This window comes from Episyrphus balteatus, chromosome 1, assembly GCF_945859705.1.
Source record: "Episyrphus balteatus chromosome 1, idEpiBalt1.1, whole genome shotgun sequence".
NCBI lineage: Eukaryota > Metazoa > Arthropoda > Insecta > Diptera > Syrphidae > Episyrphus > Episyrphus balteatus.
Window position 1 is genome coordinate 44,118,225 of NC_079134.1, and position 27,282 is coordinate 44,145,506.

The 27,282-nt window shown below is 30.3% G+C and overlaps 1 protein-coding gene across 7 annotated transcripts in view; it reads left to right on the forward strand.

The window, feature by feature from the left end:
• LOC129905842 (neural-cadherin-like) overlaps nt 1-27,282 on the forward strand; it is a 658,269-nt gene that overhangs the window by 126,806 nt on the left and 504,181 nt on the right. For all 7 annotated transcript variants that reach the window (XM_055981444.1, XM_055981445.1, XM_055981449.1 and 4 more), the window contains exon 3: nt 11,911-12,361. In XM_055981444.1, coding sequence (XP_055837419.1) covers nt 11,911-12,361 — 451 coding nt within the window. The remainder of the gene's footprint in view (nt 1-11,910; nt 12,362-27,282) is intronic.

Genomic DNA, 27,282 nt, shown 5'->3' on the forward strand with positions numbered 1-27,282 from the left:
ACTATTTTAAATAATCTTTTACACAAAACAAAGTATGTTATTTGATTTCTTGTATAAAAAAGAATTTTTAGAAAAAAAAAATTCGAAAATCGTTTTTTAAAAAAATAAATTTTTATAGGTATATAAAAATTTTTTAACATTTTTCAAAAAAAAAAAAAAAAATGGTATACCATTTGTAAGAAATAAATAATTCACACGTAAAAACAAAATTTCAAAATTTTGTCAACAACCCATTTTCAAAAAATTGATTTTTCAAAAAAAAAAAAAACTTGAAATATTTTTAAAAAATCCAAAGATGTGTTTTTTTTTTAAATTTTCTAAAATTTTAATATTGCTCTTATTTAAACGCTTTTATACAAATCGGATTAGTCGTGTACGAGATATTCAGAAATCAAAAAAACCGTTCTATGCCAGGTACCGTTAATAACGGTACTAAAAATATTTTTTTTTTATTTTAAAAGTTGGCTCTATATAAAAAACTACATAAAAAAGAGGTTGTCTGTAAAGCCGGTTTACGGACGATGATTTTACGTGATAACGTCGTCAGAAAAAAGGTTGTGTGCTTTTGTTTAAAATGAGTCAATTGAAGCGTTTACTTATTTCAAACAATCATAATTTACAAGAAAAAGCTAAAAAAAAAATACCTTTTTTATTTTCTCATTATATTAATTTTTTTTATTTTAAAAGCTTACAAAAACAATTTCGAAATTTAAAAGCCAAGTAATTCTTCTTAAAAATAAAACCATTTTTAAATTTTTACAATGTTCAAAAAGTATAAAAATTATTTATTGAAAACAATCTTTTTCATTAAAAAAGCAAAAAAAACATGAATTTTTATCTCCTCACGTCATTAATTCCATTTTTTTCTCTAACAACCTATACAAAATTTTATACCATCTGAAATCTTATTGTCTGAGCTCAAAATATATATATCGATCAGGTCTATGAGACATCTACAAAAAGAGCTAGAATTTTTTGAACTCGATCAAATTTCATTAAAAAAAAAACAAAAAAAACATTTATTTTTATGTCCTCAAGCTATTTTATCAATTTTTTCAATGACAACCTATAAAAATTTTACACCATGTGAAAGCTTATTATTTCACCTTTCATATGACGTAGCAATCTTATTTCAAAGATGCCTACAAGAGAAGTTAGAATTTTTTTAAAGTCAACCACGTCGAATTTCCAGACTGAGATTACGGTACTTCCCACACTGGTGGCTTGTTCATGATCAACAGATCTCCACTGGTGTTTTGAGGTTTTTCGCAAGTTTCTTGATTTAACATTGTGTAGCTTGTAGTTAGTCTACCGTTATGTGTGATATACCAAATGAAAGGTAATTGTATCAGAATGCTCATAAAAGTTTAACAATATTTCTACCTGCTCTTGGTCAAAAGTTATAACCTATTGAATTCTAAAGTTTTATTTTACCGTTATCTCAAAATTGTGTTTACGAAAATGATTGAAACTTCGCACACATTTAGTCGTGGTCATGGTCTATCATTACTCCATATACTTTATTCCTGTATCTATTAAAGAAAAAAAGATAAAAATAAAAAACGATGAAAATCGTTTAAAAACGGTAAAAAAACGTGTTTTTTTAAAACTTGTTTCTTCCGTTATTCAGTGAAAGCTCACTTAACGATTTCAACTTTTTGCACATGTATGCATAAGGCCTATATGTCCTATAAGTTTGAGATTTTTTGAACTCTCCAAAAAAAAAGCTAAAAATAAAAAATTACCCAAAAATACCCCTTAAAAACAAGGTGTTTTTCAAAAAATTCATATTTCGAAATGCAGAGTGTTGGAAAAAAATCCGTATCAGACGCCTAATTTTTTTTTTATAAGACGTTATCACGTCAAAAAATTTGAATCAAAATTGTTAGAGCCGTTTTTGAAAAAAAAAAAATAAGTTTAGACTGTAGCTCGAGGTACATACAGACAGACAGAATTGCAGGACCCACTTTTTTGGCATTCTCCATCATCGTAATGTCATGTAAAATTTTTATCTCAAGTTCGATTTTTTTTTCCGAATCCTAAACTTGCCCTATAGTACCTATATCGTAAGTAAAAATACAAGTACCAAAGGATATCTTTAGCTCAAAAACAACACACAATACATATTCGGATAGGATATCATTGGAAAAATCACTTAATTCGTGATTCATCTCATGAATCCTGTCTGTCTTCAGTTTGAATGATGGTAATTTAAATCTGGACCTGGGAATAGAGTTTTAATTTTTGCTCCCCTATTTATCGTTTTGCATTGATTGGAACGGTAATCAGGCGATGCGTCCTTCTGACGGGCCGCCATTCACGGCCATTGTATAGATAGATCCTAGTTATCCTTGTGGTTTCTGTTATTCACGCTGCCTTTTAATGGTTTAAGTGAAATTGTAATTTGAATTCATAGAAAACAGGATGTGTGTGTTTGTGGAGTGGGAAAGTAGTTAAGTTTGAGGTTGGTCTGCCATAGTAGTCAATTCAATCGGGATATATAGCCCCTGTTGGCTATTTGATTTCGTTAAATTGCAGTTTGTGTTGGGTTTGTTATAGGTAGTAGGTGCAGGTGTTTCCAGAGAAAGGATTCAAATATAAAACCCTTCTGGCTATGTGGCTTTAATATCTACCTTCCTTCCCAACCAATATCCTATTCATATTAAAGTAGGTAGGGAGGGTTAACTATATTTGTATAGGTGTGAAATCAAATTGCATAGCGGGAACCGCCTTTTTTTTTTTGGTTGAACAACGTTAATTTTGAATTATACAAAAAAGTGGTTATTTAGAAAACCCGCACCTATAAATCCGTAAATTGCTACTGCTGCTGCTGCTGTTTTTCAAATATACTGGTTCGTTTGGGTTACATGCTATATAACGACCAACCGAAAGGACTTCTACCTAATATGTTTAGAAAATGTTGTTGTTGTTGTGGCTTTGAAATATTATTAAAAACCACTCCTCTATATGCATATTGTTATTTTGTGTTCATATTTTTCGTATAGTATACTAATATAAATAATTTAGTAGTTCAATCACGTTGTTTGGTTGCGTTGTTGGTGGTGATTTAACAAGAGGAAAATCATCAATAATTTATTTTAGGTGTGTTTTTGTATGTTGTTGTTGGTGAATAAAGAATGACATAGATATAGAATTGACACAAAGTTGATTTAAAAGGATATTGCTGGTTGTTTGCACATGATTTGTTGGGGACACATTTTTTATTTGGTAGGTATGTATATATATTATTATTGTAATATTTTGATTAGTTGCAATTTGAATGGCACATCATTACAACCCACAGTAGTACAGGAAAGATAGACTTTTTCGTGGAACGAAATACATTACGGCTGACTTTTTCAAATCTGAAAGAATGGTATTGGAAAAGCTTAAGTCCTGGTTTTCGGGACACCAACCCTATGGCGAAATCCGCCATTTTGAAAAACGCGAATATGTCTATATCTCCCAAACTGTTGGCTTGATCGAATAAGTTACTTAACAAAAAATGTAGGAAATATAAATATCTTGTTTTGTTCATTCATTGTTCTTCAGCTAGGACAACACTTTTGAGGTTATGTCTTTTACTTTTTAGTTTTTCGGTTTTTTAAAGTTTTTATCATTCCCGGTAATAGTTACATAATTTTTTGAACAGTAAAAGTTATGTATATGCCATCAAATTTTCAATAATTTGGTATATTTTTGAAAGTCATGCGATGTATGAGTCGAAAGTTATTGATCTGAAAACTATATTTTTAGTACTGGAAAAATAGTTTAAAGGCAGGCATTTTGTGGAACGAAATATAGGAAGGCTGATTTTTCAAATCTGAAAGAAGGGTATTAGAAAAGCTTAATCTAATCTAATCTAATCAGCTTTTCCAATGCCTTTCTTTTAGATTTGAAAAAATCAGCCGTCTTGTATTTCGTTCCACAAAATGTCTGTTTTTTTTGCTAACTTTCCTGTACTACAGAGAGAGGATGAAAAAACAGTTTTTATAGTAGTTTCATCCAACTACGGCAGAACCAAAATGATATATTTGGCTGATATGTGTGTTATGTGAATCACCATAGCTTCTTAACTTACATTCTTACTTAGGGTGACCAGCAAATTAAGGCGGCGTTACATTACAATCCAATCCATTGTGGATTCGGGACGGGACTCAACCAACAAACTTCTCCAGCCAGCTCTATCTTTAGCTAGCTGCTTCCAGTTTCGCACGCTAAATTGATTAGGGTCCTCTTTCCCTTGCAAGTGCCACCTAAGACGAGATCTTTCTCTGGTGCCTCGACCCTTAAGGTTGCTTTGAAGTCGAAAATTTTACGGTCCGTACAGTTTGTTGTTGTATCTTCTCTAATCACAATCAATCAGTCGGGATCAAAAATCAACCGTGAAATGTGTAGGTGAGGAAATGTGTAGGTACTAGCTACGACAACATTTTGCCCCGCAGCAAAGTCGACTAGCCTAAATCTGTTTTCGGACGTGTTGCCAGGCAGGCTATGCTTTCCGATTGTGTTTTATCTTCCTAGCTTTGCATTAAAATCAGCCAAAACAATTTTAGTGCTATTGATTTGCTCGTAGGTTTTATCGAGGAGATCGTAGAAACTATCTTTGGTGGTATCGTCTTTCTCTTCCAAGGGGACGCGACGTGAGCACAAATCAGGCTTACGTGTTCGGCCATGATGCCGATTGTGGTGAGGCGCTCGTCGACGCCGCTGAAACTATGGACTTTTTGCCCGAGTGTGCCTTCAACGACGAATCCGCCTACAAAAATGCAAATGTGCGCTGTTGATATTTCTGCCTTATAGAGTTTCTGCGACCTCTGCTAATTTTTGGTCAATTAAGGAACCTGCAGATCTGACATTCACTGTCCATATTTCGTTTGCAAGGTTTGTCATCAGTATATTCGTCCGTATCCGAGGCTTGTCCTCCTTCTCCTGGCCTTGCAGAAGCAACAGCTCAATCCGCTTCGAGCTCCTGTAAACCATGATGGGCCTTTTGCGAAAACAAGTTTCCCGGTCGCATAGCTCTAAGCTTAAGGCTTACCACCACCTCATACGCTGAAGAAAAAAAACAACTTAAAATCAACAAAAACCACGTTGATTCAACTCATTTTCGGAATGATTTTGAAGATGAAAATTTTAAAATCAAAGTAGAACATCGTTAGTTTAAAGTGGTTTGCCGTTATAAAATATCTTTGAATTAAAGTTGTTTCGACTTTGAAAAAAAAGCATCAATTTATTAAAAAAAAAAAAATTGGCAGCCACTGGGGATCGAACTTACAACACTTGGGTCACCAGGCGAATGCTTTACCAACGTGCTATCTCATTGTTCGAAATAAGGGTGATAAAATGCAACAAAAGCTAAAGTCCGACAAAAATAAAAAAAATTTCTTACATTGTTTCAATTTTAATTTAAAAATGTTTCATGCTACTTTTTACTTGCGATATATATACTAAATGGTACTATAGGGCAAGTTTAGGATTCGTAAAAGAAATCGAACTCGAGATAACAATTTTACATGACATTACGATGATGGAGAATGCCAAAAAAGTGGGTTTGGCAATTCTGTCTGTCTGTCTGTCTGTATATACCTCGAGCTACAGCCTAAACGAGTGAAGTGATTTTCTTCAAACTTGGTAGTTAGCAGTTTTTGGTGATTCCCTAGAGGGAAAATTGAAATTTTTTTTTTTATGACCAAAACTAACGGTACTTGCCATATAACGGAAATAGAAAAGTTCATTTTTTTTTCAAAAACGGCTCTAACGATTTTGATTAAAAATTTTATGTGTAGTATTACACATAAAAGCTAACTTTTGAAATAAAAAAAAATTACGGTTCCTGTCATAGAACGGTTTTTTTGTTTCTGAATATCTCGTACATATTTAACCCGAAATTTTTATGCAAAAGCGTTTAGATAAAGGTAATATTAAAATTTTAGAAAATTTTCAAAAAGTTTATTTTTGGATTTTTTAAAAAAATTTCAAAATTTTTTTTTGAAAAATCAATTTTTTGAAAACGGGTTGGTGAAATATTTTGAAATTTCGTTTTTATGTGTAAATTAATTATTTCTTTAAAATGGCTCTAACGATTTTGGAAAATTTTTTTAAAAATACCTTTTTATGCAAGTAATAAAATGGCATAATTGGTTTTTTGTAAAACATAATTTAAAACGGTGTTTCTTGTATAAAAAGCTTTAACATTAGAGTAACTTTTAGCATAAGAGCAAGTACGTGCGACCCCAGTCGTGCATTTTATTTCAACACTAAATCAACGTTAAACATATTAAATTTTACGTTGCATTTTTTCTCTCAGTGTATCATAATAATAGGATTAAAAGCTATACCTATTATGTTACGTTATATTAAATATGACTCCCACTAGAATCAAATTTCCGAAAAACGATTTTTGAATCTCAGAAATCTTTGATTTGAAATTTTGTGGTTCAAAATTTTGTTGTTTTGAACATTTTTGTAGAATTCTGGATGGCTTCTGCAAGAATGAAGTCATTTTGTTTTCAAACATTAAAAAAATTAAATAGAGGAACAAAAGGATACTCTAATCCATCCTTACTACCCTTGGGAGTTGTAGTGTAGACTCTTTTCTTAATTCAAAAAGACTGAATTCTTTCCCCTACAACACTTTGCTAATGTTCTTCGCTGAATAAGCTGATATCATTATTATGTAAAAAAATCAAAGAAAAAGAAAGACTTCATGATATAGTCTTAGTCTCCTTTACAAATGAATTTTTTATATACATCCAAGAAGACCTTTTTTTTTAATCTTCTATTGGTTCTTATAATATTTGCAATAAATACAAAAAAAAAAAAAAAATATGAAAGAAAAGTGCAACGTTCAACGACTTTCTTTCGTTTTTTCTTCTTCTTCAAGGCTACATTACACATTTCTATAAGAGATCATCCAATGGCTTGAATTTGAATTATACTCTCGTATAAAAAATGTAAAAAATATATCTAAAAGGCATTAAAAGATGTAAAACACAAATCTGTGAACAGACACAAGAAAAAAAAAAGAAAAGAAACAAATAAAATAAAATTGTCAAACGTTTTCCTGACGTAGTCGTCATCGTCTTCGTCAAGGCGTTATTATGTACGATTGCTGCTGACGCTCGCGCTTGTAAAGATGATGATAATAATAATAATGATGATGTTGATGACACTATTATTTGCCTTTCGAATTTATGTTCACTCGTCCTGAAGCGGATCACATCTTAAATTCACTTTTTTTTTTTTGCATACATACATACACTGACAGAAGGCAGAAGCGCATATCCTTTTGAATTGGAAACACAAATGAAACTTCGTCATCTTGTTGACTATATAAGAGCCTGTAGGATAGAGTTGAAATCTGGTATACCTTGGGTAAAAAGAAAACTGCCGCCATGTCGACACGACGACAAGTCGGCAGTTGTTACCATTGCAACTCGTAACTCTTTTACTATGAGTTCAAGAATAGGCAAAATAATAAAGATGGAGAGACTGGTGGAGAGATAATATGCAAAAGGCAAAAATTGTTTCTGCACCATATTGTAAAGTGGGGGGAACAGCTCGTGTGCTCATTTTTGTACCTACCTACAACAGTTGTTGGCTTTTTGTTTTCTTATTCCTGTGTAAGGATTACAAGGATAACTTTTGTGTTTGAATAAAATATGAATCCTTTTTTCTGCCTTTTTTTTTTGTCAAAAGAGGGGTGAAGCTACTTTCTCTATTTCTATGTTTTTATTTGACAAACTACAAACAGAATGTAGTATTAGGATTAAGGTGAGATAAAAGTATAAGTCTAATAAGCAGGACACAAAAAATTAACTTTTTTTAAGTTTTCTTTTGTTACATTGTGTCAGAAGTGGGATGTAATACAAATAAAATATTCAAATTAAAGTTTATCCAACTTGAATATTAAATGACTCAGTGAAAACAGGTTGTGAACAATTAATACAATTACGTTGAGTTGATTTTATTTATTAAAAAAAAAATATCATTGAATTGAAAAAGCCATATCCTTTTGTTTTCCTATTCATTTCAATGAAAATTTTCGAGTTGGGGGTAGTTGATAAACCCTTTTTTGTGATCCAAAATCGAACAAAAGGTGTTAAGCTCAATAAACATACAAAACTACAATGCAATGGTTGGTATAGTTTTGGTATACACTAAATGAATAAAATGGCGCCATGCAATAGCGTACTACCTACTATTTGTTTGCTCATTAGCGAAAAGTGGAACGTGATCTTGTTTGGCTTCCAATTTATTTGTTAAACGAATTGAAAAGTCCATTTACAAGAGAGTGTGCATTGAACTTCAGGAATCGTTGAACGATAAATTCTCAAAAAAAAAATTAAAAAACAAAAATTGAAATTCCAGACACACACAAACACTCATACTCTTATTGTTTGAATATTTTGAAAATTATGAAAATTTATAAACTCACACTTGATTTTGGTGCGGAGCGAGCGAGCACATGAACCGAATATAGCTATATAGCGAGAGCAGAGTGTTAATTGATGTCAATGTGTGCTGTCATTCCAATCATATTTGTTGTTTTACTACCATCAATTGACATAAAGGTTGAGGGCGCAGCAAGAGAGAGAGTAGAGTAGGTGCATTTGAGCGGTCTTAATGCAATTAGACTAACATACATCAGCAATAACACGAATGGGTCTTTTGTTCTTAAGGGTAATGGTACAGTTTATGGAATTCGGAATATTCCAAAACGACCGGCAATAATGTAAGGGGTTGGGGGAGGTGTAATGTGATGAAAAGGCTTTTGAATACTGACGGGTGATATGAATTCATCAACATTTTTTTTTTGTGCGGTGTGATATTTAACTATTTTTTTTTATTCTTCTTTTTTTGGTGTATTTTGTTGGGTGGAATTTGTCTTCTCGGTAGCAGAGTTGGTTGTAAAAAAAAAAAAACAAAACAAACATTTTAGTACTTGTGATGTTTTGTTATGAAAAAATTCATCGCACAATTATTTTTTACATTGAATAAAAATATTATAAATAATTTAATAAGGGTTAATTTTTTTAGCAAAAATTGTCCTAAAATATAATAATTTCCACCCCATATTTATCTAACCCACTTAATTTTTAAGAAGAAAATTCGTGCGATAGCGAGATTTTCCATTTTACTATTTTATTTTAAGTCGAATACTGAAAAGTTGAAGCAAAAATCTATTTTAATTTTTAAGAATACAAAAAAATTCAGAAAGCCACTTTCTTCAACAACGTTTACATAAGAGTGTTTTATTTTGAAAAAAATCTTTAACTTTAATAATAATAATAAATAATTACAATTAAACAATAATATTATTCGATACAAAAAAAAAGTTGTATAGCGGAGTTGTAGAGAATTTTTTAGGTAAATAATCTTTTCTCGGAACGTTTTTTCATAATTTTGATAAAAAGTGCTCAAAACTTAAAAATTTTCATTTTTTTCGTTTTTTTTTTTTACTTTTATGGCTTGTAACTTTTTTAATATTCAGAATATCGAAAAAGTGTTCTTAACATAAAAGACGCGAAATTTAATTGCCTACCTTTTTTGTACATACAACTTTTATGTAGGATAAATAGAAATCGAGATATTCAACAAAAACAAAAATCCAAGATGGCGGCCGAAAGGTGAATTTCGCAAGTGTGAAAAATCAGGGTAATGATATTCAGCCATAATGATCTATCGAATGAGCAAAACAAATTTTTTAATATAATAGATTTAGACAGCTCTTTTATAAGCCAAATAATATTAAGTAGAAACAAAAATTGGGTGAGGACTTCGGGCGGTTTGAAATCTGTCGAAATTTTTTCATTTTTATAGACTATTTGGTAAGTTATTATTTTTGCCATTTCTTTACCATATGTAATGAAGTTTAGGACACTAAAGTATATTAGTATGAGAAATACGAAAAATTTTCCAAAAACGGCGGACAAAATAAGCGTTAATAGAATTTTTTTTTCAAAACTGTATATAGGTAAGCTATAAATTTAACTAAATGAATGTCAAAAGGATGTTCGCTCTTTTATGTAGAATTGTTAATATTCAATGAAAACAACAAGTACCAAAGTAGTAAAACAGACTATTAGACCTTTTTTTATGCTACCTATTGCTTGGATTTTTTGTTTAAGTTAGCATAGAAATAAAAAAATTGAAATAGGACTACATGGCAGCCACCAATAGCAGCTTTCCAATACAAAAAGAATTATCAAAATCGGTTCACTCAAAGTTATGAGGTAACAAACACAAAAAAAAAAAAAAAAAAATACAGTCGAATTGAATACCTCCTCCTTTTTGGAAGTGGGTAAAAAATAGTTCAATCAACGATGTTTTCGTTGATTTTAAGTTGTTTTTTCCCTAAGTGTAAGGTAAAAGAAAGTGAAAAGTGTAGGGTCTGAATTTTCCTTATTCATTTTTTAACTTCTCTTATTTATTAAACCAACTGTTTCGATAGCTCATATTTTACCTTGAGTTCGAAGTATGCCAATACCTATTTTTAATATTTAGATCCAAATTTATAGGTAATATAATATTTATTTTCGTTGAGAAAAACTAAAGGGTTTCAATTCAGAAGAAATTTTATAATAATAAATATTTTGAGAGCAAAAACTTAATATTAAAAAACATTTAAAAAACAACAAGTAAAAATTTAAGTTAAAATTAAAATTAGAATCCTGATCCTTTATGCTGGCGGCAACACCAACCATTCCTGTGGAAACAATTGTAAATATTGAAAATGCCCTAATCTTAAAGCTCAAGGCTCAAGCTAGCACTGAAACACTTAAAAACTTCGCCGTAAAGTTAAGAACTTAAATATATTTTTCAGATGAAACAATAAATTTTTTCTTGTAAAATCTGTTTCAAAATCGTGTGTAGTCTGAAATAAAAAAAAAAATAAAAACTTTGTACAATCTTTCAAACAAACCCACTACCACTACAATAGCCCTCTAGCACTGTTACCATATACCCAAAATTAACAAAAACTGATTTTTAATGAAGCCAAAAGTTAGAACTTATTAAAGCTAAACTCTATTATAACTTCTTTTTCCATAGATACAAAAAAAAACCTAAAATATTCACTCCCCAAACATACCTAACTAATTTACAATAGAAGAAGAAAAAAAAAACTAACAGCTTTTCCAACCAAATAAAACACTTTTAGCAGTTCAAAACTTCTTTGAGTTTACAAACCACCAACTGCAAAAAATAAAAAAACTAGAAAAAAAAACTTTTTCCAAAAATTATTTCCAAAGTGGGTGTAGAAAATCGATGAAACTTTTTTCTCAAAATTAATTTCGTTGTACTTTTTTTGTTGTTGTTATTCTTCATCCTTTTACACCAACACTATTCTAAGGGGTATAAACGTTTTGTTGGAAAACCTTGAACTTATTTAAATAAAGTTTTTGTACTAATTTGTTCGAAAAAAAAAAACAGCATCAGAGAAGAATTGAAAGAGAAAGAGGGTTGAATTTATTTGAAAAGATAATAATTTGCTTTTAATTTTTTCAAGTATTCCTTAACATATTATTCTGCAAGTTGGTTTTTATTAAGTTGAACATTTACTCGAAACTATGCAAATAAGCCTCGTTATTGAGAATGTAAAAATTAATTTTCAAGTAATTTTTCGAGTGTAATTATCCTGATGGTACTTTTAGACAAGATAATGATTTTGAAAGTTTACAGTGGTTGATTTTAGAAATTGTTTTCTTGAGTTTTTTGAGATGAAGGACCTTAAAGGATGTAGGATTTGTAGTTTTGATGAAGAATTTTTTTATGATAATAATTTTCCATATGCATTTTTTTCTTCCATATTCCCCATTTAACCCAATAAACCAAACAACTTTACCCCTACACATTTTGAATCCAAAAATAAACTCTAATAATTTTTTTTTATTTCTATATTTCCAGCTGGCCTCAAATACACCGACAATCAACGAGTCATAATACATGTGAAAGACGTCAACGATGAACCACCATACTTTATTAATCGGCCACTGCCAATGCAAGCTGTTGTCCAATTGAACGCACCCCCAAACACACCCGTATTCACATTGCAAGCTCGCGATCCGGATACCGATCATAATATTCATTATTTCATTGTACGCGATCGTACCGGTGGCCGATTTGAGGTTGACGAACGTTCTGGCGTTGTCCGCACACGTGGCACTGATCTTTTTCAATTAGATATGGAATATGTATTGTATGTGAAGGCCGAAGATCAAAATGGCAAAGTCGATGATCGACGATTCCAGAGTACACCCGAGGAACGTCTATCGATTGTTGGTGGCAAACGGGCACCGCAATTTTATATGCCTAATTATGAGGCGGAAATACCGGAAAATCAAAAGAAAGATTCAGAGTAAGTTAATTGATTCTTTTTTTTTGTTATTAAAAAAAAACAAGTTTTATGTGACGTTGAAAAATATGATTTGGAAATTATTAGATTAATATTGTGGTGGAGTAGAGTGGAAAAATTTATGGGATGAAGATAATAATTTGTAGATCAAATCTTGATTGAATTATAATTTTCATAAAAAAAAAAAAACTCATAAAGACCATTAAATACAAAACAGCAGATAGTAAAGATAAAAAAGTGGACAATTATTTTAGATTTTATAAATTTCAAGTTGAAAGGTACCTATTGTAAAAAAATGTTTTGTTTAAAGACATTCACTTCACATTCTTCGCTAACAACCGATTTTTTCATTATACACGAGATGACGAACCAATCTTTCAGTGGTTTTGAGATTTATTTTAATGGTTGTGGAGGTTCTCGCAATTTCTAAAAGATAGTTTACAAACCTAAGATGTTGAGGAGTTGACAATTAAATTCCTAAGATGAAATTTCCCATTATGCTCTGCAGGTACTCTCTTGGTTGCAAGCTCAAGCATCAGGAGACCGACCTTTGTTGATTGATTTTAGCTTTAAGGTTAAAGAATCTTGTTTAGATAAAGACTATATTATTTCCCAGTTATAGAACTTCCATCGTGGAAATGAGATCTAGTGATTACTCAAAGTTATGCCAAATATTGGAAAAGTGAATAGGGTATAAGTTCCGTGATAGGAGATTTTGCAACAACACATTTTTCTTTCTATTGCTTTAGACTGCGCAAGGCATTGAGATCTTTTGAGAACAACTTTTTCTTTGGAGTATTTTTTTTTTTTTTGGTTTTTCTAAGAAAATAACAGTTTATAATCAATCCTATCCTGGGGCCAAATCGTCGCATCCGTACGAAACTTCAAGTGTACGAAAGACAATTTCGTGATACATTTAATGAGTACAGCGATTGGAATGACGGCATACGTTAGAAAACAGAACGTAATTTTTGGTAGAATCTACAACTGTAGGAGGCTAAAATATAATTGGGTGACAAATTTGACTTCACCGCGCGTAAATGACATGACGTGCCGTGCGTTCGAATCCCCCTTTTGGAAAGAATTAAAAAAATTTTTTTTTAATACATTTTAAGGCTACGGCCACGTCCTGAGCGGCTGAGCGTCTAAGCGGCTGAGCGTTTTGGAAAATTTGATTTTTCAAAAAAAAAAAAATTCAGCATTTTTTCAAAAATCCAAAAATGCATTTCTTTGAAATTTTTTATTTTATTTTATTATTTTTATTTTTTTTTTATTTTTGATTTATACTAAGACTATATAAATGCTTCCGTATAAAAAATTTTAATAAAATTTAATAAGTCGTTTGAGAGAAATTCAGAGTTTAAAAAAACGGTTCTATGACAGGTACCGTTAATAATGACTTTCGAAAAAATCTTTTTTTGTTAAAATATAGGCCTTGTCCAAAAACCCACACTTAATTTTTTTTTTGTTTTAATCGTTAAAAGAGTATTTGAGAAAATTATACTTTTCTAGAATAGGTGCATCAGGTATGGTTAAATAAGATTCTAAAAAAATTAATTCCATAGAATCATTTGCACAATCTCCAAAAACTGCTACATACCAAGTTTGAAGAGAATTGATCCATCCGTTTAGGCTATAGCTTCTTAAACAGACAACGATTCGAGTCCCAGGTTCGATTCCTGTCGGGGCCTTTTTATTTTTTTTTTATTTTAACGAAAAAATATTTTTTTTCAAAAGAAACCATAATTTTCACCATTTGCTAAAATGTTAGTGGTAATTTAGTATATAATGTAGTTCGTCGCTCAGGATTTAAAAAAAAAAAGAACAGAGCTGAGCGGCTCAGACGCTCAGGATTGACGCTCAGCCGCTCAGGACGTGGCCGTACCATAAGAGTTTAATTATTTGTTTGGCTAATCATGTCGTTTTAGTTTTAAAATCTAATTTTTTTTCCATATGATTCTAATTTGAGGAATTATTTTTTTCTTAAATCAATGGTCTGCAATGGGGGTTGGTGCTGGTGCTTTGAACTCTTTTGGTGAAATTTAATTTTGTTAATATATGCCCTAATGTATGTTTTCGTGATTTTATGAAAAATTATTTTTTTTAATAACACATACATAGAGTGGCCTAATACGTTATGACAGTTCCCGACAGCACTTAAATAAAGAAAATTTAAGCGTTGCACATAGGAGTATTTCGATCAAAAACCTGGACAAAATTATTTTTTGAAGTTAAACAATTTATTTTTGTTAAAAATTATTATTTATGCAAAAAAAGGCGTTTTTATGTAAATAAGTTGAAAAACTTTAAAAACGCTCGTGATAAGAAAAACTCAAAAAAAAAAAAATTAAATTTCATACTTCCAAAATGTGAAAAATTAACATATCTAAAATATTAGAGCGTCTAGAAAGGAATCATTGTGATTTTTAGGCTAAGTGAATCCAAATGCATCAAGTTCAATAACAAAAATTTCTGGAGAATGTTAACAACCAGTAAAAAAAAACTTAGGGCATATGAGTGTTTTTTACTCAAAGTGAAAATTTCATTCGCAAATCATTTTGTTAATCGCAAAAATTCGCACCCAAATTTTTAATATTAAATTAAAAGAATAGTCAAAGTTATCATAAATCTATGTATCGAAGCAGAATAGTAGGGTATACTTTAACAAAGCACTTAGACTAAAAAAAAAAGCAATACAAATATCTACCTATATGTGGTAGACTCTTTTCCCACTGCCATTTAACTGCACAAAAAACATTTAATATTTCCAAAACTACTCTTTAATAATTATTCAATACTTGCAATTTTATTTTTCATTTGAAAATTTTATGTTTAAAAGCACACTCGCTCACAATCAATCTTCTAACAATACTCTCCAAATAACCAAAAATTAAAAAAAGAGCATTTAATTTTATTACTCATGAATGTTTCAAAAAATATCATGTATGGTGTATTATTTTTTGAATCACATGTCGCTCTTAAGAGAACACAACATTTGAATCTATACATCTTTTTTAAATGATGACATTTAGAAAAGGTATTTTAATTTTCTTACCTATATTAAAAAATTAATATGTACCTACAAGATGAGCCAAATTTTTTACCAAAATGTTCGTCATTTCAAAGAAAAATGCAAAACAAACCTTTTTTTTGAGTAATATTTAATAAAAAGATATCTCTAAAATGATATGTCTCCTAGAAATGGATTAAACATGTTCGTGTAATGAACTTAATTACATACCTTCAAATCTTACCTTTATTGCTCCCTAATTGACGGTTCAATAGCTAGATGTAAAAATAAACAATATTTTTGACATTTTCACATTTTCGAAAACGCAACATTCTTTGAAAGGGTAGTTTTTTGGAGAAAAAAAAGTTATTTTTTGGAGATTTTTACATTTATAACTTTTACAACGCAATCCAAAATTTTCTCGAAGTTTGAAATGTCTAATTTGCCTGAAAAAAAGAACAAGTGAGAAAAAAGCCTCCTCAGGTCTCAATATGGTTCTTCGATAATCCGACTACTACATAATACAAGTTTTAACAGTTTGAAATTTATTTATAAATTTTTGTTTCTGGTATATTCATTTGGTAATACTCTTTGGTTTTAAAATGTTAAAACACAAGCTATGTGGAATCCTAACATCCTACATTTTTGTGACACTTCTCTATATATCCTTTTATGCTTCCATATATTTCATAAAGGTTAATTTTAAACTTATCTTATGACAGTACGAAACTCGAAAACAAAGTTCTTATAAAGTTTTCAGGAACACCAACAAAATAGAGACTCTGAGGGTTTATGTGTAGGTAAAATAGTGTTCATAAATACATGGTGGGTAGATTTTTTTACAAGAGTTAATACACTACCACAGTAAATAAAACAAAACTGAAAGACATAACTTTAAAGTTATTGTTATTAGTCGTAAAACCTAACCCACTCTTTTATGAGGAAATGTTGCAAAGCATATTGAAAAAATGTCTACAGAACAACATTAACATTTTTAATGATGTTGTTTATATTATTAGAATTCCTGTGTTGTTTGAGAAAAACGTGATAACTTCAAATTATTAAAAAAAAAAAAATATAAAATAACTTAAATGTTTAAAAAGTCGTTGCAAAATGTTTATTTTTTTTATAACTGGGCCAAATAATTAAATAATTTCTTCCAGTTCATAAAATTTGAAACCCTTTTCCTTAACATTTCACACTTAAAAAAAAGATAGAAGGTATCTAGATTAAACAAAATTACAAAATCTTATTTTTTCAAAAATTTGTATTTATTAAATAAATAAAAATGGAAATTCAATAACTTTCAATGTAAGTCTTATAAGTTCTTGTTTTACCTTTTCTTTTTAAAAATCGAAAACATCTGTGCCCTTTTTTATTATTTTTTTTTGCTACCACTTATGTTACCAACAAAATAAAACATCAACAAAAAATCTCAAGTTGTCAAAAACATTTCTAAAACATAATTCAAAATAATGTCTACCTAAAGACTTAAAATTACTTTGACACAAACATGCTGACACTTTTCCATGAAACTGTACAAATTTTCCAAGAAAAAAAGAAAAATCTCCACTAGCTTATGGTAGTTCTCAAAAATACATTTCGTCCTAAATTTTCACCACCCACTATAATATAACGACTATACAAAGTACACCTCTATGGGGACTAATTTTTCGCAATTTCCGGTTCCTGTCTAATAAATGTCTTCACAAAAATTATCACACACACCCACACAAACACATATATATGTAGTTCAATTTCATTTTTTTTTCTAAGCTTTCAACAGCAGCGGTTAACATTTCATGGAGCATTAAAATCTTTTCGGTTAATTCCCTTTCAGACATTTTGTAAATAAAGCTTCAATACCCGTTATATACCCTTACTTTATCCACCTTCACACACACAAACAAACAACAACAAAGAATTTAACAAAAAAATAAAAACAGGAGGAAAAAGTGTAAATCTCCTGTGTCAGTAAACTTGGAACGAATTCCATTTATACGTTTACAGATATTGGCACAATGTTGACATTTAATACACGTGTAAAAATTTCCACCTGCTCTTTCTACCATAAAACGGTGACGTTGACGGTAGCTATCAAAAACCAGAAGGGAGTAGGAGGTTGAATGTGTACTGTGTACCTATAATTCGTGAAGAAAAATCCCTCATCCGCATGAGATACAATTTTCACACCAAATTGAATGATGTTGTTGGTACTGAGGACGAAGAGTCGAGTACCTTTATATTTGTACCAGTAGAGCTGTAGAGCTAGTCCTAGTAGCATAGCATCAGAGCAGCTTTCAAAGTTCAGAAGACGACGACAAACTGTCAGAAACATGGACCCCAGCAGCAGGAACAGGATGCGATGAATATAATTCTTTGCTTACTTTTGTGATCAACCGAATTGCAAACATTCTCTTCTCTCCTCTTTTTTTTTTGTGTTGGTACATTTATCTACACACACACATACAAATAGAAAACCATCATCCCTTCTTTTAAGTTTAGTTTTGTTTTTTTTCATACATAGGTACACATAGAAGAAAAAAAAACCAACTTCATTCTTATGAATTTATATACACTTTTACACTTTAACAATATTTTCACCCTCATTTTAGCCAAAAAAGAAAAAATGAAGAAAATAGTCGACTGGAGAAGAGTTTTGGGTCGTTTGGTCTTAGAAAAATGTTGTCGTTTCTTCTTCCATCTTTTGGGTCGGCAGAGAGGGTAGTTATTTTTGTGTAACTTTTACCACATCAATGAAGTATGAAAAAGGTCCTTTTTGTAATGTCCTTTCTTACATTTTGTAAAGTTGAAAAAAAAAACTAGATGTACACAATGAACTTTTTTGCGTATGTGTATGAGAGTGACGCCATTACTTTTCATTAAAAAAGCATGAAAAGTAATTTTCCTGATTGACTTTATTTTTAAAGGTTTTTTTTCTTCTTTTATTGTTATCTTTCTTATTATTCGGAAAAGGCGTTTGGGATATGTGTGTCCTTTGTAAAAACAGAATATACATTGTTATCAGAGAATCACAGATACAAACGGAATACAATTTTAATATTAAAATCTAAATACCTATTAAAAATGTAGTTGGTAATAGGGGGCTTAACTTTTGAAAGAAAAGGAAAAATGTTGTTGCTGTGGTTAATATTGAATTTATCTTAGACACATTAGTGGAGTCAAATTAGCTTTATACCTCGGAATCCAGGGAAAGTCGATGCATCTGAAAAACGAGTATAGGGCTGCATTATAAAAGGGTCAAATAAGAAAGTTAAAAAAAAAAATTTCACCGCTCTCGATTACAACAGTTTTTATGGACCGTTAACTGTCATTCCGTATGCAAGCGTCAATCGGAATTGCTGTTTCATTTTAGATTTTGATCAAACTTTGTAGGGATGTTCTCTAGGAATGTAAGGAAGCAAATCCATGATGATTTAATTTTAAGTTGCGTGGTTTCCCCGCTACCCGCATTCGAACTTTTTCAGAAGGTCATTTTTATGTTATTATAGCTTTGCGTCTACTAAAGATATATCTTTGTTTGAAACGCCATTTTAAAGCTTAAGAGTATTAATTTTTGAATATATATTAAAAAATTACGTAATAATTATCCCTGAATTAAAAATAATTTTTGAAAAACTGGTAATTTTGCTGATTTTTCATGGTTTTTGACTGGCTCCAGAACCTTGGCTATTATATGTAGGAAGCTTATACTTACCAAATATTAAATATAGATGTTTTTCAACAAAATGAATCTAAAATGAACTCGATGGCTGTACTCCTTATGTAAAAATTTTAAGTTCAAAGTATTGAGTATTTTAAAAAAGCTAATTTTTATATTGTCATTTTCTACGATTTGACTAAACGAAGAAATGTGAAACTTACAGTGTGTTAAGCTAAGAGTACGAACTAAATATACTATTGATTTCATGCTTCTATCTTATGTCAAACATAGTGCAATCATAGTCTTAAGTAGGGGTTTTTTTGGCTTTTTAGCATTTTTGCGAATTTTCAAACAAGCGGTACACTAAGAAGATATGAAAATAACACAATTTTATTTAGAGAACTTAAAGCTAAAAGTTTCAACTTAACACACTGTTAGTTTCATGTTTCTATCTTTAGTCAAATCGTAAAAAATCATAGTATAAAAAAATATTTTTTCAAAAAACTCAAAACTTTGAACTTAAAATTTTTGCATAAGGAGTACAGCCATCGAGTTAATTTTAGATTTATTTTGTTGAAAAATATCTATATTTAATATTTGGTAAGTATAAGCTTCCTACATATAATAGCCAAGGTTCTGGAGCCAGTCAAAAACCATGAAAAATCAGCAAAATTACCAGTTTTTCAAAAATTATTTTTAATTCAGGGATAATTATTACGTAATTTTTTAATATATATTCAAAAATTAATACTCTTAAGCTTTAAAATGGCGTTTCAAACAAAGATATATCTTTAGTAGACGCAAAGCTATAATAACATAAAAATGACCTTCTGAAAAAGTTCGAATGCGGGTAGCGGGGAAACCACGCAACTTAAAATTAAATCATCATGGATTTGCTTCCTTACAGTCCTAGAGAACATCCCTACAAAGTTTGATCAAAATCTAAAATGAAACAGCAATTCCGATTGACGCTTGCATACGGAATGACAGTTAACGGTCAATAAAAACTGTTGTAATCGAGAGCGGTGAAATTTTTTTTTTTAACTTTCTTATTTGACCCTTTTATAATGCAGCTTTATACTCGTTTTTCAGATGCATCGACTTTCCCTGGATTCCGAGATTTTACAAATTTTATGTCTAATTTGACTCGACTACATGCAAAATTGCGAAGAAGTATGACTATCAATGAGAGGGTGACCAGTTGTGGTTTCGGGTCTCAACCAACAAATTTCTCCAGCCAGCTCTAGAGTTCTGTATTATTCTTTGGAAGATGATGTTAAGGAAGTCGCATGCCTAGCCATTAAGCTTTTATTGACATCAAAGGTATCAGTTAGGGCTTTTTAGACCCCGATTCTCCATCGTCATTCTGGCCAGAACCACATTTAACCGTTCCACAACAGATAATTTCATAAAAGTTATAATATTAAAATGGTGCAAATCAGCTTTTCTGAGCATGTGGTCTAGACGACGCCATTTGAGGAGCTGATTTCCAAAACCAGCAATCGGAAAAAAATCAGAAAATGAGATATGCATGTCATTTTTTAGGTCTTTTCAACGTGCGTCTGATTTAATAAAAAATAATTTTGTTAACAGCACACAGAGATAGTTATTCAATGTCAAAACACGACTTTATTTCCAAAAAAGCCTATTGAACACCAAATGGTTTTTCCAAAATGACCTATGCAAAATGTTCTTTCCAATAAGTCCTCTTTAGTATAAAAAAATGCCACATTACGACGATGGAAGAGTTTTTAGTTTTTCTCAAAAATTTGGGTAATGGAAATGGTGTTGTGGGTTTTTACGAAAATGGACTTATTTTTTAGCTTATTTCGTATTTTACCTGCAAAAGAAGATTTTTTTAAATATTTTTACTTCCAAAAGAAGACATAATTCAATAATACTTCCAAAAGCAGATATACCAACTTTTTAATAAATAATTTTCAATATAAAGACTTAAGATATATTTATTTTGAAAACTTTAATTTTATTAAAATTTCGTAAAGAATAAATTTGTAGAAGATTATTTTGCTTTATATCTTCTGTATTACGAAGTAAAGGTTTTTGGCATTTTATTTAAAACTACCTTCAGTTCAGATAGCTGGTTTTGGAAATCACCTCCTCATTTGTACGTATCCATACCCATGTCGGACAACTTTTTTTTTGGAAAAATACTGTAAACAAAATGCACGACTGGGGTCGCACGTACTTGCTCTTATGCTAAAAGTAACTCTAATGTTAAAGGTTTTTATTCAAGAAACACCGTTTTAAATTATGATTTACAAAAAACCAAGTATGCCATTTTTTTAATTGCATAAAAAGGTATTTTTAGAAAAAAAATTTCCAAAATCGTTAGAGCCGTTTTTAAAAAAAAATAATTTTTTATATATAAAAAATTTCTAACATTTTTCAAAAAAAAAGTTGGTATGCTATTTTGAAGAAATAATTAATTTACACATTAAAACGAAATTTCAAAATTTTTCAGACACCCGTTTTCAAAAAATTGATTTTTCAAAAAAAATATTTGAAATATTTTTTAAAAATCCAAAAATGTGGTTTTTGAAAATTTTCTAAAATTTTAATATTAGTCTTACCTAAACGTTTTTGTATAAAAAATTTCGTTGAAATCAGGTAAGTCTTGTACGAGATATTCATAAATCAAAAAAACCGTTCTATGACAGGTATCGTAAATAACGGTACAAAAAATATTTTTTTTTATTTTAAAAGTTGGCCCTTATGTGCAATACTATACACAAAATTTTTAATCAAAATCGTTAAAGCCGTTTTTGAAAAAAAATTAATTTTTCTATTTCCGTTATATGACAAGTACCGTTTGTTTTGGTCCTAAAAAAAAAATTTCAATTTGTCCTCTAGGGAATCGCCGAAAACTGTTAACTACCAAGTTTGAACAAAATCACTCCATTGGTTTAGGCTCTAGCTCGAGGTACATACAGACAGACAGACAGACAGACAGACAGACAGACAGACGGACAGACAGAATTGCCGGACCCACTTTTTTGGCATTCTCCATCATCGTAATGTCATGTAAAATTATTATCTCGAGTTCGATTTTTTTTACGAATCCTAAACTTGCCCTATAGTACCTATATCGCAAGTAAAAAATACTGGCAAAATACTGTATTTTCAATACAGTATTTATCAAGAAATTTCCTTTGGTAAAAAAAACACATAATACTAGCTTTTAATATAATTATTGACAATAAAGTTGTATGTAATTTTATACAAACAATATAAACATAATAATTATATTAAACATACAAAATACATTTTACAAAAAAATGTCAAAATCAATATAAATTTAATTTTTTACCGAATTCCAAAAAGGATTAGGTATTCAATTCTACTACTTTTGATTTTTTTCATTTTTATATGAAAATTGCGATATTACATTTACTGTTTCCCTCTATAACTCATAACTAAGAAAAGTGTAGTTAGGGCCTTTACGAGATTATGGGCAGAATTCGTCCATCACTGAACCCCTTGCCTTAATTGAAATTGGTGATATTAACATTTAAAGGCAACGAAGACGACGCACACTGGGGCAAGACGATTGAATTCATGGCATCAAATCAGCCGGTACAGCTAGGAACCTGAAATTTCACATGTAGGCCTATGAGACTCTTGCAAAGTGATGTCAAAACAAATTTTTACCACGCCCCCCAAAAACGCCCACTTTATAGCTCATAATTTCTGAATCGATGTACAATTTCTCCTATTTATCAGCATGAAAGTAGGTATATGAAAATCCTAAAAAGGCGTAAGAGTATATTTTTTTGTATTCACATAACTACTTCTTACCTATACTCTTTAATGCAATCATCATACCTATAGAAAAAATAAATTTTTTAAAAACATTTAAAAAAAAATTTTTTTTTAATTATTTTATTTTTATGAAAACAGTGAATATATGACTTTAAGTTAATCAAAAATATCATCAGCACTATATTCATCAAAAATGTTAGCTTAGGGGATAATATTTTGTTTTGCTAGTTGTAACAGGATCCGAAATCCGTTTTACTCGATCACCTCAGGTTTTCTAGTTAATCTCAAAAAGTGTTCACAGACACCCTTCAAGGAACTTTTTTTTTGAGGTTATTTTGAAAACCTGACGTGATGAGGTGAAATGGGTTGCAGATTCATTTTCATTCACATAGTCGCACCCCCAAATCAGAACTTTTTTTTTTGTGACTCTGACATTTTTTGAGGTTATTTCCTAAACAAAAGTCCATATAACACGAAAAATGCAAAAAACCGGCACGATTTTTTTTAAGAACCTCAAAATAGACATACATCGCATATGGAAAACAAATAAAATATTACTTGATCGAACCATGTTCATAATTAAAAGTCTATGAATTTAAGAAAATCTCTAAAACAGAACTTTCTAAAAAGAGATCATTATAACTTTACTCAAACTTTACACATAATGTACATATATATATTTTTTTTTGTGTTTTGTCATAGTTAAATACCCCAAGTTGAAGGCTCTATACTAAGATTTTTGAACGATTGAAAAATATATCGAATACAAAAATCGCAAAGATTAGGATGAAAAACAGCTAATTTTTGTTCTGATTTACAGATTAACAATCAGACTTAAAGATAAATTGATTGTGAAGAAACGGAAGAATCTTTAAAAAAATTGAAAGCACTTCTTAAAAGAATGGATATTGCTCTATAAGATAACATACAATAAATTGCACGACTGGGGTCGCACGTACTTGCTCTTATGGTAAAAGTTACTCTAATGTTAAAGCGTTTCACTGAACAAAATAAGTTAAAATTTGATATTTTCACGGAATTTCATAAGTGGTACAAAAAAAAAATCTTTTGTTTATAAATAATTAAATACCGTTTTAAATGATATTTTACAAAAAACTAAGTATGCCATATTATGTCTTGTATTAAAAAGAGTTTTTAGAAAAAAATTTTCGAAAATCGTTAGAGCCGTTTTTTTAAAAAATAATTTTTTATATGTATATACAAAATTTCAAACATTTTTCAAAAAAAAGTTGGTATGCCATTTTTAAGAAATAATTAATTTACACATAAGAACGGAATTTCAAAATTTTTTACCAACCCGTTTCAAAAAAATTGATTTTTCAAAAAAAAAATTTGAAATAGTTCTTAAAAATTCAAAAATGTGTTTTTTGAAAAATTTAAAATTTTTTTAAATAACGATAGTTTAAAAGTGTCTGTACAAAAATTTTAGTCGAAATATGTTTAGTCGTTTACGAGAAATTCATAAATTAAAATAACCGTTCTATGGCAGGTACCGTTAATAACGGTTCAAAAAATATTTTTTTTATTTCCAAAGAAAGCTTTTATGTGCTTCACTACACACAAAAATTTTAATCAAAATCGTTAGAGCCGTTTTTGAAAAAAATTAACTTTTCTATTTCCGTTATATGACAGGTACCGTTAGTTTTGGTCTTAAAAAAAAAATTTCAATTTGTCCTCTAGGGAATATCGAAAACTCTTAACTACCAAGTTTGAAGGAAATCGCTCCATTAGTTTAGGCTGTAGCTCGAGGTACAGACAGACAGACAGACAGACAGAATTGCCGGACCCACTTTTTTGGCATTCTCCATCATCGTAATGTCATGTAAAATTATTATCTCGAGTTCGATTTTTTTTACGAATCTTAAACTTGCCCTATAGTACCTATATCGCAAGTAAAAAATAAAGATACTCTCAATTTAGCTTTTTGAATTAATTCTAGTTTTTGGGTCGCCCCAGTGTGCGACGCAAGGCCGGTGAAGTTCTTCGAAACCAAAACCAACAATTTAGACCTGGTCGTATTCGGTCTCTAAGAAAGCTCATTGAAATCCTATGTTAACAACATTTTCCTGTAGAGAGTGAATCCTCTAAAAACATTTGCCCTGTTCCAGAAAAAGAATTAAAAATGACTCGATCTATGCATATCGGCTTTTCTTGACGAAAATTTGTACCAGTTTAGAATTGGGGTGCTATTTCCCAGTCCCAAAGTGAACTGCGTATTTTTAATTCATACCTTTGGTTGAAAAGTTCTACAAATAAGCCTTCTTACCTGTTCATTTCTTTGTTTGCAAATTTTCTTAATCATTTCTTTGATGTCGTCTATGGTTAGCTATCGAACTGCATATAGCCATCGAGCAGTGAGTTATTTCGAATATTGCCCCCTCTCCACATTATTACCACTCAGCAGTTACTGAAATTACTTGCTTAACTTAATACACTTATTACACAGTTTTACTCCAATCTACTGTTTCCAAGTGCTTCGGCATTTGAAGAAATATTTCCGAAGTTATTCCTTTATCTAAGGTAGTTCTATAACAAAGAATAAATTGAAATCTCACAGTTTATAGGGAGCTTTAAGTTTTCTTCTGTTCTATATTAACACATTTAACACTTAAACGAAGATCCTTCCAAAAAGGAGGAAAACAAATTTAAAAAAAGAATAATTATAAAAGTTATACCTGTGGATTTCAATTTTTCTATTTTTAGCGATCCTATTGTGATAGGTAGGCACTCTATAGAGCAATGTTAATTTTCCAGTGTTCCACTGTTTTTTTTTTTTTTTTTTTATTGAGATCTAAAACGCAACCTAGGACCTTTACAGATCATCAAAGAGGTCACTAAGTTAATGTAAAAAGTTCGACTTAAATACAAAAAAAAATATATTATAAACTAAAGTTAATTATTATATGAATAGCAAAAGAAATGTATACATAGGTATAAAAAATTCAAAAAAATTCATGTACAACTTTTGCTTTATAAATATACTGTATAATAAATTAAATTATAATCGCTCATGCTTGCTTAGCCCTATTTTATCAATTCATATAAAAATACAAAATTTTTTAGAAGTATATTTAAAACAAAAAAATAAAGGAATAAAATAGCAAAAAAAAACTTGTTTTAGCCAAAGTAGATATGCCAAGAAAAAGCAAATTCAATTATTGTGGGTGTCTTGGAGGAACAGACTAATATCTTTTTTAAAAACATTAATTGATTTAGAAACATTTCTGATATGATCAAGCAAAGAGTTCCATAATTTGGCAGAACGCACCATGAAGGAACGCGCCATAATTTTAGTTCTATGTGGAGCTGTATTAATGTTCGTTGGATGAAGTCGAAGTGCGCTAAACGTAATGCTGTTGAAGATATATGAAGGAGTTTTAGTTTTAATAGTTTTAAAAATTAAAATCATTGAACGCATTTTAATAAAATTTTCAAAAGATAAGCCAAGAAACTTAGTTACAAGTTCACTAATATGATCAAACCTTCTTTTTTTAAAAACATACCTCACAGCAGAGTTAAAGCAAAGTTTAAGTTTATTAAGTAAACTCAAATTGCAGCCACTATAAACTTCACAGCCATAGAGTAAGAATGGAAAAACGAGGGCCTTGCATAACTTCCAGCGAACCTTGAGAGGTAAATAATCGCTTATCGAATATAGTTTTCTTAATGTGAAAGTAATTTTTCTGATTAATCTGTTTACATGAATTTCCCATGATAATTTTTCATCCAAATAGAAACCTAGTACTTTAACGCTACTTTCATATGGAATTATATTGCCATTAAGATTCAGCAAATTTAATGAAACTGGATTCAAAGAGGTTCTGAAAACAATAGATTTTGATTTTCCAGCGTTTAAAACCAAAGAATTTTCCTTGGCCCAGTTAAGTACCATATCAAAATCGAAAGAAAGTTCTGTTACACACCTGTTTGGATCACTCAGCTCAGTGGAATGTAGCATCTGTACGTCGTCGGCGTATATAAAAACAGAACTATGTTTAATAACCGAAGGCAAATCATTAACAAGCATTGTGAAAAGCACAGGGTCCAAAATCGATCCCTGGGGAACGCCCCGGTGGAGGGATAAAAATGACGAAGTTTCCATGTTCACGTTTACAGCCTGGCTTCTCCCATTAAAAAAGGAAAATATAAGATTACATGCCATCGTAGAGAAACGAAACAGTTTCTTAAGTTTAAGACAGAGAATGTTATGATCCACACTATCGAAGGCTTTACTAAAATCGAGAAGGAGAAGAATAGATACCATTTTCTTACCTAAATTTTGTCTTATATTATCCGTTATATTAGTTATGGCTGAAGTCGTACTGTATCCCTTACGAAAACCGGACTGGTTCTTGAAAAAATTATTAGATATAAAATTATTTTTCAAAAGTTGATCCTTTATAACTCTTTTACATACCTTGGAGAGTGCTGGCAGAATACTAATAGGCC